We start from the raw sequence: 13,567 nt of genomic DNA, 5'->3' as shown, positions 1-13,567 counted from the left end.
GAGCCAAAGGAGAGAATCAGAAAGATTGAGGCAGGAAGAGTCTGTAACTCTTGACTTTGTCCTGTCTGGGGTTGGGGCAGAGACTTCCACCCTCACATTCTTTCCACAAAACCTTTGCAAGTTCTCACTGCACAGCAGCAGAAGTATCATATTCATTCAACAGGGCTTTACTGCTTTGGTTCATTAAATAATAGCTCTCACTTATTGAATGCCTAATAAGCGGCAGGAACTGGGTGAAGCACCTCAACCTGCCCAGTCATCCTGTGAGAGAGTTAGTGTCGTTATACCCATTCTACAGATGACAAAATGAAGACCCAGAGAGGTTAAGGGATTTGTTCAAAGTGATATTACTGGGAATAACTCGGGTCTTAGCATTAGATAACATGTTGCTGAACCACTGAACCAGAATTGGAACCTTGGGTACAAATCCCAGCTCTGCCACCGGCCAGTCATGTGACCTTTGACAAATCACCTCACTGTTCTAGATCTCAGTTTCCTCAAATGTAAAGTAGTGGAAATAATCCTGACTCTGCCTGTCTTCCCTGGCTGTTGTGAGGGCCAGATGGGAAAATAGGAATAATACTGGTAATAAAGTTCTGGGACCCATGAGGGTTGTTAACGATGTTTCCATTATCAGCAAAGCCCAGAACAAAGTCCCCCACTCCACCCTCGGAAGTCGTTCTCAGCTGACTGGCAGGTCTCTGGTCCCACAGGAGAGCCATCTTGTGGGAGAGAGCCCCAGTAGGCCTGGCTGCAGAGAGGGGTCCAAGGGTTTAAAGGGCCATGGTTGAGTTTCTACCTGGCTCTTCCCACCCAAGGCCAAGTGTGACGACTCCACACAAGACATCAAGGCGGACCAGGCTTGGTAGGTGAGCTGGGCTGGAGATGGAGTGCACAGAGCAGGCAGAGGCTGGGATGGGGAGATAGGCTCAGGGAGGCTGGGGGCATATACAACCATAGTAGAGATCCTGGGAATGTCAGGGTCCCATGATCCAAATCAACCATGCACAGTCAGCCTGGGTGAGTGCAGACCAGACACCCTAGCAGGCAGGGGCAGGGCTGTGCAGTCACAAGCAAGAGGCTGATGATCTTGGAAGAGAATTCCTCACAAGGAGGCAAAGCTGATGACAATAAGAGAAATGGGAATAATTTGTGAGGGAATTGCAGTCCATAGGAGGAAAGTGGTGGAGCCAGGAAGGAAACTCAGGTCTTTCTAACTCCGAAGTTAATAGACCTAAATTCTGTGCTTCACGTATATCCTGCTCCTTTTCTATGGGAACAGTGCAGGGTGGTGAGAATATCATGAGAGAACTGCATGAGTTTGGGGGTCGTAATGATGTGTAATGGCATAATGACTGTGAAGAATCAAGCATGCAACAGAGGCTTAACAAATGGGAGCGCCCTTGCTTTCCTTCCTAAGAGGCTGAGGCCATGACACATCCGTCTTCGAATCTCTCATTTAGCTAAGCACAGAGTGGATACTCAAAAGTGTTTATCAAGCTGGAGATCATTGCTTCCAAAATCCTCATTTTATAGATGGGAAAACTGAGGCAGAGAGACCCAGCGTCACAGGAAGAGAGTGGCAGAGCTGGTCCAGCAGGCTGGTGAGGCTCAATCCCTTGCAGCAGGCTGGCTCCAGGAACAGCCTCTGTTCTCATCCCTCACCAGCCATGGCCTTAAATGAGGGCCTGTCCTTCTCTGACCCTCAGTTTCTTCATTAGTTGCAGGGGCATGACCACTCCCTGGCAGGTTTGTGTGATGTAAGATGACGTATGTAAAATGCAGGTTGAACATTGGGGTGACTGGTTTTTTTGTCCTTCTCTCTCCTCAACCAGCACTATAACTGACTCATAGGTAATCCTGGCAGGGAGGGTCCTCCTAAGGAAATGTTCCCCTAAATTATGCTTTCAGTGATTGGAAGCACTAAAAACATCCCTGCAATATGTAATTCAAACTAAAATCACTTAATCTAAACCACAAAGCAAATGTAAAGAAGCCCAACATTTTCTGATTTTTACCGTGATGCTACACATTAACGTTTTTTAAAAATATCAAATTCTGAATTCTTTCTTTCTTTAAAAATAATTTTTTTAAAGATAGTGTCTTGCTCTGTTGGCCCGGTTGGTCTTAAATTCTTGGCCTCAAGCAATCCTCCTGCCTCTGCCTCCCAAAGTGCTAGGGTTATAGGAGTAAGCCACGGTGCCTTGCCCTGAATTCTTTCCAAAATTAATTAATTAATTAATTAATTAATTAATACAGAGTCTTGCTCTGTCGCCCAGGCCAGAGTGTAGTGGCACAATCTCAGCTCACTGAAACCTCTGCCTCCAGGTTCAAGCAATTCCCCTGCCTCAGCCTCCCAAGTAGCTGGGACTACAGGGAAGTGCCACCATGCCAGCTAATTTTTTTTGTATTTTAGTAGACTTGGGGTTTCACCGTGTTGCCCAGGCTGGTTGTGAACTCCTGAGCTCAGGCAATCTGCCCACCTTGGCCTCCCAAAGTGTTGGGATTACAGGCGTGAGTCACTGCGCCTGATCTTTTTTTTTTTTATGTTCCTATCTAGCTGGTGCCCTAAGCACATGCTCTGTTTTTCCATTGCATAGGCCTGCTCTGCCAAGACAGCAGTTTGAGGGGAAGGAAGTGCTTCCGGGCCTTTGGACTGAGAGGAGCACAAACACCTCAACTGGTTGGTCTGTCCTGTGGCCCCATGTAGGTGGGGCAGCCTGGGCTCATCCCCGAGTTACCCCTGGCTCAAGGTGAGTTGATAATCTAGCCCTGTTGAGAGTCTAGTTCTAGTTCTATCGCCTGCTTACTGTGTAACCTTGGGAAAGTCACAGCCCATTTCTGGGACTCCCTTTTCTGGGACTCCCTTTTCTGTCCCCATCGGTATAATAAAGAGGTTAGGTGAAGTGCCAGCACTTTGGGAGGCCGAGGCGGGCGGATCACTTGAGGTCAGGACTTCAAGACTAGCCTGGCCAACATAGTGAAACCCCATCTCTACTAAAAATACAAAAATTAGCCAGGCACGGTGGCATGTGCCTGTAATCCTAGCTACTCGGGAGGTTGAGGCATGAGAATCGCTTGAACCCAGGAGGTAGAGGTTGCAGTGAGCCGAGATCGTACCACTGCACTCCAGCCTGTACGATAGAGCAAGACTCAGTCTCAAAAAAAAAAAAAAAAAAAAAAAAAAAGAGGTTAGGTGAAAACTACTTAATCACTAATGACCCCTTCATTCCTATTGGATGATTTATCAGCAAAACAAGGCCAGTCGGGAAAGCCGCATTCTGGAGCACTAAGCTCCTGGGAAGGGGGTGCAGTATTAAATAGAAATGATCTGAGAGTGCTTCTGGTGTGGCGAACACATAAATAGACAGTGACAACCCAGTGTAATCACAATTACAACAAACAGAAGCCCAGGAACTTCAAGAGCCCAGGAAAGAGGCTCCTGATATGGTCCAGCCAGGAACATAGAAGACCTCTTGGAGGAAGTAATTAATATTTGAGCTGAGTTTGGCAGAAGCACAAGGCAAGAGCAAGGAGTTGCCATTTGACTAGAATCAGGAGAAACAAGGCTACAAGAAGACAGGTTTTGAATAGCAGGCTAAGGAATCATCCTCTCATGAAAAATCCCACAAAGACTGGGTGGGAGCCAGAACACTGGCTTTAAGCCCTACTTCTGCTATGAATTTGTTGGTTGACCTTGAAAAGACACTATTTCTGGACTTCAGACTCAGCATCTGTCTCTCCTGCTGTTTAATAGAAGTGAGGGAGGAGGTGGGAAGAGAGGCTCAGTCAGGCTTGACGGCTCTGAATTTCTACCCCTCAAACCCCAACTCAGCCTAACTCGGTGGCATTCAATCCATAATTGACTTCCCTGAGCTGTAACAATGTTCAGAATAATGTAGTTTGCATCTCTGGGTATTAGAAAAACCTGGTGATTTGCTTAGGCAGGTTGGTTCTGTTAACCGAGGGTTATCTCTTAAGTGGAGGTGCAGCAGTTTTGCTTTCCTGCTTGCGTAATGGGGGCCAATCTGTAGAATACTCTTTCAAGGGAGCATTCACAATGGAGTGGTCTGTCCCATGTGTCTTTTTGTTTATTTGTTTTGTTTAAAAGACAGGGTCTCCCTCTGTTGCCCAGGCTGGAGTGCAGTGGCATGACTATAGCTCACTGTAGTCTTGAACTCCCGGGCTCAAGTGATCTTCCTGCCTCAGCCTTCTGAGTAGTGAGACCACAGGCACAAGCCACTGTACTTGGCTAATTTTTTAATTTTTTGTAGAGACAGGGTCTTGCTATGTTGCCCAGGCCGGCCTCGAACTCCAGGTCTCAAGCATTCTCCCACCTTGGCCCCCCAAAGTTCTGGGATTACAGCTGTGAACCCCTGTGTCCCGCCTCATATGTCTTTTAGAAAGACGTTTTACCAGCCTTCACTCTCTGACAGAGAACCAGGCCACCCCACACTTAGGAAACTAAAGAACAAACTCTGAAATTTACAGTTTGCTGCTGATAATATCAGCCAAAGATATGGAGAAGGAAAGAGAAAACATTTGCCCCAGTCTCTCCCCTCATGAAAACTTGAACTTCCAGATTCTCCAGGGAACTGACTATAGAAGAATGCTGCTCTGGGAGTTAGAACCTGGGCTCCAGTCTATCTCTGTGGCTCGCTGGCCATGACAGTATGGGAAAGCCCTGGATGTTTTTGTCTTTTGCCCTTTCTCTCTTAAAAGAAAAAGCTGGCCAGGTGTGGTGGTTCACACCTGTAATCCCAGCACTTTGGGAGGCTGAGGCGGGCGGATCACTTGAGGTCAGGAGTTCGAGTCCAGCCTGGCCAACATGGTGAAACTCCGTCTCTACTAAAAATACAAAAACTAGCTGGGCGTGATGGCACATGTCTGTAATCCCAGATACTCAGGAGGCTGAGGCACATGAATTGCTTGAACCCAGGAGGGCGGAGGTTGCAGTGAGCCGAGCTTGCCCCACTGCATACTAGCCTGGGCGGTAGAGCAAGACTCTGTCTCAAAAAAAAAAAAAAGGAAAAGCCGACTGGATATTTCCAGGTTTGGTACTTTTACGATTCAACGGCATGAGAGATATTTTATTAGTGGTAAGAGAAATAGGGAAAATCAGAGAGAAGGTACTCTTAGAATCTTCAGGGTCAAGAGGCAATGATGTAAACATAAACGTGAACTTGCTCCTGGATTGTTTATTCAGAGAGAAATCCCCAACATAGTAGAGCAGTCAATATTCTCCCTCAGTTAAAGATCTCTGGTTCTGTGGGCAGACAAAAGCACACATCTCTTCTTCCTTGACAGGGGGAGAACAACCTCTAGGATGGGGTCTTCTGCCTTTGGGCACTTGTCACAAGATGTTCTCTAGCAACAATGGCTCCCAAGACTCCCAAGTTTCCAGATTCCTGTAGTACCATCTTATCTGGGGTTAGGGAAGACTACAGGATAGTGATAATGACATGGTTAATCAGGAACACCTGCTGAACAGCGTAGCTGATAGGAGAGAACAAAAGTCATGCTCTTACACAGGGACATCCTCCAATTTCTGTTTCTGCTATTGGGTAGAACACACCTTTAACTTAGATTCCAATCTGGAAGCAAGTCCCCTCACAAAAGGCATCTTTTGCCCTTCCTTTTACTGTAATATGACAATAAACATTTATGTATGTATGTATGCATATATTTATTTATTTATTCTTGAGACAGAGTCTTGCTCTGTCACCAGACTGGAGTGCAGTGGCACAATATCAGCTCACTGCAACATTCACCTCCCAGGTTCAAGCGATTTTCCTGCCTCAGCCTCCTGAGTAGGTGGGATTACAGGCATGCGCCACCATGCCCAGCTAATTTTTGTATTTTTAGTACAGACGAGGTTTCGCCATGTTGGTCAGGCTGGTCTCAAACTCCTGACCTCATGATCTGCCTGCCTTGGCCTCCCAAAGTGCTGGGATTACAGGCATGAGCCACCGCACCCAGCCTTATCTTTTTTTTTTTTTTATCTTATTTTTCATTTTTAAATTTTTTTGTAGAGACAGAGTTTTGCCATGTTGCCTAGGCTGGTCTCGAACTCCTGTGATCTGCCTGCCTCAGCCTCCCAAACTATTAGGATTACAGGTGTGAGCCACCATGCCCAGCCTAACAAAAGCCGTTTAGAGCAACATCAAAAGCAGAAAAATGTAACCAATGGTGACAGAACTCACAACAATAGCTACATTGGGGGTAGGGGAATTTATTGGATCTGGTGCAAGGGAGCTTTCTGGGTTGCTAGAAATGTGCTATATCTTTAGCTGTGTCACTAGCCGTTTCTGGGTTGCTAGAAATGTGCTATATCTTTAGCTGTATCTCTATATAGATTTGTATTTATATCTATAGTTATCTATATATTATTCATCCCAAATAGTTTTGGGCTTTATTACACCTGAGTACCTTAAACAAATGAACAAACAAAAATAGCTGAATACCTTGTCTTACCTCTTGGTTATATGTCTTGATGTGAAATTGCTGAGTCATAAGTTTAAGAAGCTGTGGCCACGCTGTTATCCAAAGTGGTTGTATTAGTTACCATCAATGTATGAGGGTACCAGTTACTCCATATCTCACCAACACTTGTGGTCCTTTTAAGTTTAGCCATTTTAGTGAGTATGTACTATTAACATCCTGTATTTTAATTTACGTTTCTAGAAGGATAATTTTTTCGTATGCTTATTGGCCATTTGGATGTTCTCTTTTGTAAAGTGCCCACTTATTCAAGTCTTTAGCCCATTTGTCTATTAGGTCATCTATCTTTTTCTTACTGGTTGTCGAGGTTTTTATATATACTGGATACATGGCCTTCGATAAATATATTGAAAATAGGAAAATATCTTCTAGTCCGGTTCCTGCCTTTTCTTATTCTCTTTGTATTGTATTTATTATTGTCTTTTTTGAGCGAAGTAAAATTTACTTCTACTGATCTATTTTCCAGGTCTCTAATCCTATCTTCTGTTGTGTCCAGTTTGCTATTTTACCTATTCAGTGAGTTCTTAATTTCAAATATTGGATATTTCACTTCTAGAATGTTTGCTTGATTCTTTTTAAAATAGATTCCAATTTTCTATTGAAATTGTCCATTTTAAAACCCATTTTATCAACATTTCCTCTATTTTCTTTAATATATAAACATAGTTATACTAGAGTCCTTGTTTGCTAACTCAGGTAATGGGATCATCTGTATGTCAACTTGTATCATATATTTTCCCTCTTGATTGTTGGTCACATTTTCCTGCCTTTTGCAATAATTCATGTTGTGCACCAAACATTATTTATATTAGATTCATAGAGGCCCCAGATGATGTCTCTCATCAGACAGATTCCTCCCTTTTCTTTGTTAGGCAGGTAGAGTAAGATAGGCTGGCTACCTAAAGCCAATTAAGGCTTGAGTTAGGTTAGGGCTGAGTTTCAGTTCTAGTAAAATTTAGTCCAACTTTGGCTTGTTCTTGTTCTGAAGTTATGACCCTCCTGAGTTTTGAGCTTACAGCCTGGTTGATCCTTGTCTCCTCAGCCCTGAAGGAGTATGGGAGATTTGCATCTATCCTTTGGTGGTTTTGAGCTTAATTCGTTAGCTGCATTCCCCGTCCCTCCTTTCCCCCCGCCCACTACATACACACATAGCTTCAAATCTTTGTAAAATGTTTTGAGAGGAAATACCAGTGTGTGTGTGAGGAAATCCCTCTTCCTCTATTCTCTTAAGCATCATGGGAATCATGGAAGATTTTGTTTTGTCTTTTAGAGGCCCTCAGCCCAGCTTTCTAGCCTCCCTTGCATAGCCAGAATTCAGATGTCCCATAGGGAAAACTTGTTATGCATTTAGAGTGCCTCAAATTTCCAATATGTTTTGCTAATCCTTTTTTAACTATCACAAGTCTTACTGGTTTCTCTTTCTCTCATATATGACTCTCTGCCTAGTCCAAGTCTCAGCCACACTATGGTTCCCAAATCAAATACTCCTGGAGAACAAAAGAGCTGGTGATTATTAGTTAACTTTGGAGGGTCTCACCCATTGGAGTTTGACTTCATCGCATCCTTATGGCACTCATATTCCTCAATTTGTTTAAAAATATGATTTGTGTAATTTATCCAGGTTTCCCTAGTCGTTGCAGTGAAAGTGTTGGGCTATCATGGTCTATTATATCCAATGCAGGAGCCGAAGTCCAGACACCTAGCTTAAATGGAGTCAGAAAGAACCACTACTCAAGGCATACAAGAGTTAATAAGAGTGTGAGCAGCTGCATATTACACACAGCCTTGGAGAAAGGAGCCCCTCAATGGAACATGGTAGAACTTTGAGTGAGTGCAAAAGTAGAGACATGAGCTTAAGGACTTGATTTATGAGATCTGACATCAACCTAAACCACACAGCATGGAACCTTAGATGGAGACCAACAGAAGCCTTTCCAAAGCACTTTCATAATTATAATTCAACAATCAACTGTTTAGATTTGATTTTTCCAGTAAAATATAAACTCTGGGAAGACAAGAACTTTGCCTGCCTTCTTCACTTTGATCACTTCATCACCTAAACAAAGCATACAGACTTCTATTTGGTAGGTTATTAATTAATTAATAATCAATATTTGACAAATTTTGGGTTCACATGGTAAAAGTCAATACCATAGCCCCTCATCAGTCCTCTACAGTTGGTTGTAAATAATTGTGCTTATATTACCTACAGAGTAAACATTATAGAATTATCACTCCAGAATCCTTTGTTTCTATGGTTTCCAGATGTTTCCAGTGTCTAGATGTTCCAGCTGCTCATCTCTGAGAAATCCAGCTGTGTCTCACCATGGATGCCACAGCCTGTAATGAATCAGTGGATGGCTCACCCATCTTCTATCTGGTGGGCATCCCCTCTCTGCCAGAGATCTTCTTCCTCCCTGTGTTTTTTATTTTCCTCCTCTTCTACCTTCTCATCCTGATGGGTAATGCCCTGGTTCTGGTGGCCGTGGTGGCAGAGCCCAGCCTCCACAAGCCCATGTACTTCTTTCTGATCAACCTCTCCACCTTGGACATCCTTTTCACCACAACAACTGTCCCCAAGATGCTGTCCCTATTCTTGCTTGGGGACCGCTTCCTCAGCTTTTCTTCCTGCTTACTGCAGATGTACCTCTTCCAAAGTTTTACATGTTCAGAAGCCTTCATCCTGGTGGTCATGGCCTATGACCGCTATGTGGCTATCTGCCACCCACTGCACTACCCTGTCCTCATGAACCCACAGACCAGTGCTACCTTGGCAGCCAGTGCCTGGCTTACTGCCCTCCTCCTGCCCATCCCAGCAGTAGTAAGGACCTCCCAGATGACATACAACAGAATTGCCTACATCTACCACTGCTTCTGTGATCATCTGGCTGTGGTCCAGGCCTCCTGCTCTGACACCACCCTCCAGATCCTCATGGGCTTCTGCATCGCCATGGTGGTGTCCTTCTTCCCCCTTCTCCTGGTGCTTCTCTCCTATGCCCACATCCTGGCCTTGGTGCTTCGCATCAGTTCCCGAGAAGGACGGGCAAAAGCCTTCTCCACCTGCAGCTCCCACCTCCTGGTGGTGGGCACCTACTACTCATTTATTGCTATAGCCTACGTGGCTTACAGGGTTGACCTGTCCCTTGACTTCCACATCATGGGCAATGTGGTATATGCCATTCTTACACCAATTCTCAACCCCCTCATTTACACTCTGAGAAACAGGGATGTAAAGGCAGCCATCACCAAAATCATGTCTCAAGACCTAAGCTGTGACAGGAGCATTTGACCTTTAAATGCAGCTAATTCTGCTTCCAGGACACCAAATAACAGTGCTTAGCACAGAGTAAGGACTCAATACATAATAATGAAATAATGTTAATTTTTATAGGAATATTAAGTTGTTGTATAAAATTTTGCTATTTAGTAATCCAAGAAACCTTTACTAAAATAAAAAATCTTCATGGCAAAAAATTATTATAAGCAAAGTCAAAAAAACAAATAAAAAACATATCACAGGGAAATGCAAATATTCATATTATACAAAGAATGTAGAAGACTGAAATAAACATTTCAATAAAAACATGGGCAAATATATGTGTAGACAAATCACCAAAAAAATGCAGTGGCCTTTAAATAATGAGTCTTCACTTTATAAAAAGAATATGAATTTAAATTGTGCTGAAATGCTATTTTTCACTTAATCAGATTAGCAAAAATCCAATATTTTGACAATATGCATGTAGAAAAACAGAACTTTTATAACTTGCTTGTGAGGATACAAATTGGTATAACACTACCACAATACCTACCAAAAGTACATATGCATTTACCCTTTGACTCAGCAGTATCACTTCTAGGGATCTATCCCGAGGAGTCACTGTCAATCATTCATTAGGTTACGTATTCATCACTATACAGGGAACTTATTGAATAAACTGTGAAAATGCATGATGCAGTAATAAAAAGGAAATGAGGAAGCTCTCTACTGATATGGTATCATCTCTAGGATATGTGTTAAGTGAAAAAAAGCAAGCTGCAGAAAAGTGTTTTTGTAAGAAAGGAGATAGTTTGCTTAAAATTTCAGGAAAAAGCTAGGGGGAAAATGCGAACTCATAAAGATGGTTATCTATAAGGAGAGGGAGGGAACAGGAAGGGACGGAACCGGAATGGAAGCAAGACTATATATATGTAATTATTTTTACATAGTTCAAAGAAATCAGAAAGAAAAACCCCACAATTCCCTCAATTTAAAATAAACAGAAGCACTTGACCCTGGCTGTCTCTCAAGTTAGTGGCATGACCACACAGAAAATTACTATAAGTGACTTTTAAACAATGTTTTGATATACATCCTAAAAGGGGTATACTAAAAGGACAAGAAAAATCACATCTTAAACTGCATTGAGGAGTTTTTGTTTGTTTGTTGTTTGTTCTGAGAAGAGGCCTTGCTCTGTCACCCAGGCTGGAGTGCAGTGGTGCTATCTCAGCTCATTGCAGCCTTGACTGCTAGGGCTCAAGCGATCCTCCCACCTCACCTCCCTGAGTAGCTGGGGCCACAGGCACATGCACCACTACTCCTAGCTAGAGGAGTTTTAAAAACATGCATATTACAGTTTTACTTATTTAATATATATTAGATGTAAATTACGTATTTCTATAACCAAAACCATTTTTATCATTTTATTTTACCATGCATGGTTTTATATTTACCGAGAGTTCCAAAGATATGAGAGTTCCCATATATCCTTCACCCAACTTCCTCTGTGTCAACATCTTACATAACCATGATACACTTATCAAAAGTAAGAAGTTAACATTGGTAAAATACATACTATTAATTATACTAGAGATTTTATTCAAATTTCTCCTGTTTTTCCAGTAATGTCTTCTTTCCATTCCAGGATCCAATCCAGAATGTCACGTTGCATTTTATTATATCTTCTTGGTTGCCTGACTTTTATTGGTCTTTCCTTGTCTTTCGTGACCTTGACACTTCTGAAGAGTCAATAGTAAATTTGGCTAAGTGAAAGAATCCAATCTAAAAAGGCTGCATACTGTATGATTCTAACTGGAATTCTGGAAAAGGCAAAACTATGAAGACAGTAAAAAGCTCAGGGGCTGCCAGGGGCTAGGAGAAGGGAGGGATTAATAGGCAGAACACAGAGGACTTTTAGGACAGTGAAACTATTCTGTATGATACTACAATAGTGGATACATGTTATATATTTGTCAAGACTCATAGAATGTACTACACCAAGAGTATACTATGGCCTTTGGGTCATAATGTTGTGTCAATGTAGGCTTGAATGTAACAAATGTAACCACTCTGGTGGGGGATGTCATTCTAACAGTTATGTAGTGGTATCTTATTGTGGTCGTAATTCAATTTAATTACATTTCCCTATAACTAATTGTGTTGACCATCTTTCATGTGCTCATTTTTTATCCATATATCTTTTCTGGTGAAGTGTGTTCAGATCCTTTGCCTGCTTTTTAATCCAGGTTGTTTGTTTTCATAACATTGAATTTCAGGTGTTCTTTATATATTCTAGGTATAAATTTGTTATTAGATATTTGATATACAAGTAGTTTCCCCAGTCTTTGAATTCTCGTACAGTGTCTTTTGCAGAGCAAAGGTTTTCCATTTTGATAAAGTCTAACTTATCATTTTCCTTTATGGATTATGATGTTTGATAACATATCTAAATACTCATCACCAAACCAAAGGTCATGCAGATTTTGCCCTATAGAAAACAACGTTTCTGGAAGTTTTCCATTTTTGATTTCATTCTATGAACAATTTTGAGTCAATTCTTGGATAAGGTGTGAGGTTGAGGTTGAGATTTTTTTTTTTTTGCGTATGAGCATCCAATAATTCCAGCACCATTTGTTATAAACCGTTCTCTATCAAATTGCGTTTACACTTTCGTCAAATATCAGTTGATTATATTTGTGTGTATCTATTTGTGGGCTCTCTATTCTGTTCCACTGATATATATGTCTATCCTTTACCAATACCACATAGTCTTGAATACTGTAGCTTTATAGTTAGTGTTGAAATTCCGTAATGTGACTCCTCTGACTTTGTTAATTTTTTTTATAATTGTTTGGTTATTCTAGTTCTTTTGCTTTCTAATATAAATTTTAGAACCAACTTACTGGGATTTGGGGAGGGGAGGGACTATGTTAAATCTATAGATTAAATTTGGGACAACTGACATTTTAACAATGTTGAGTCTTCCAATCCATGAATATAATATATCTCTACATTTACTTAGCTCTTTAATTTTATTCATTACAAACTGCATTCTTGGGATGAATGAACCCCATTTGGTTGTGACATATTTTTCCCTTTATATATTACTAGATTTGACTTGCAAATATTTTGTTTAGGATTTTTGCATCAAAATTTATGAGAGATATCAGGGTGTAGTTTTCTTGTAATTTCTTTGTCTGGTTTGGTATTAGATAAATGCTGTCCTCATAAAATGAGTTAGGAAGCTTTCCTGTCTCTTCCACATTCTCAAACACATTGTATAGAATTGGTGCTATTTCTTCCTTAAATATTTGGTAGAATTTGCCTGTAAAATTTCCAGGGCCTGGAGTTTTCTTACAGGAAGTTTTAAACTACAAAATTAACTATTTAATAGATACAGAAAATTTTCCATTATCTATTTCTTCTTGAATGAACTTTATAATTTCTGCCTTTTAAGAAATTAGTCCATTTTGTCCAAATTTTAGAATTTATAAAGAGTTGTTTGTACTGTTCCCTTATTATCCTTTTAATGTCTGTGATGTCTACTCTTTCATTCCTAATATTGGCAATTTGTGTTTTCTGTTATTTTTTCTTGGTTAGTTTAGCTTTAGGTTTACCAATTTATTGATTTTTCAAAGAATCAGCATTTAGTTTGTTTATTCTAATTGTTTTCCTGTTTTCAATTTTATTGATTCTTCCTCTAATCTTTATATTTTTTTCTCTACAAAATTTGGGTTTAATTTGATCGTTTTTCTAATTTCTTGACGTGGGAGATTAGATCATTGATATGAGACTTTTCTTTTTCTT

At 41.2% G+C, this 13,567-nt stretch overlaps 2 protein-coding genes across 4 annotated transcripts in view; one reads left to right on the top strand and one right to left on the bottom strand.

The window, feature by feature from the left end:
- The window catches only part of RPS3 (ribosomal protein S3), a 735,956-nt gene that overhangs the window by 316,752 nt on the left and 405,637 nt on the right, over positions 1–13,567 (bottom strand). The window lies entirely within an intron of this gene.
- LOC126935129 (olfactory receptor 2AT4) lies at positions 803–9,848 on the top strand. The gene is made up of 2 exons (XM_050756337.1): positions 803–869; positions 8,183–9,848. Exon 2 carries the CDS (start codon positions 8,828–8,830, stop codon positions 9,788–9,790), a length of 963 nt encoding a protein of 320 aa, XP_050612294.1. The 5' UTR covers positions 803–869; positions 8,183–8,827; the 3' UTR covers positions 9,791–9,848.

The sequence above is a fragment of the Macaca thibetana genome, chromosome 14 (genome assembly GCF_024542745.1).
Source record: "Macaca thibetana thibetana isolate TM-01 chromosome 14, ASM2454274v1, whole genome shotgun sequence".
NCBI classification, from domain to species: domain Eukaryota; kingdom Metazoa; phylum Chordata; class Mammalia; order Primates; family Cercopithecidae; genus Macaca; species Macaca thibetana.
The sequence above is the reverse complement of the archived record's forward strand: the minus strand, read 5'-3'. Positions and strand labels throughout refer to the sequence as shown.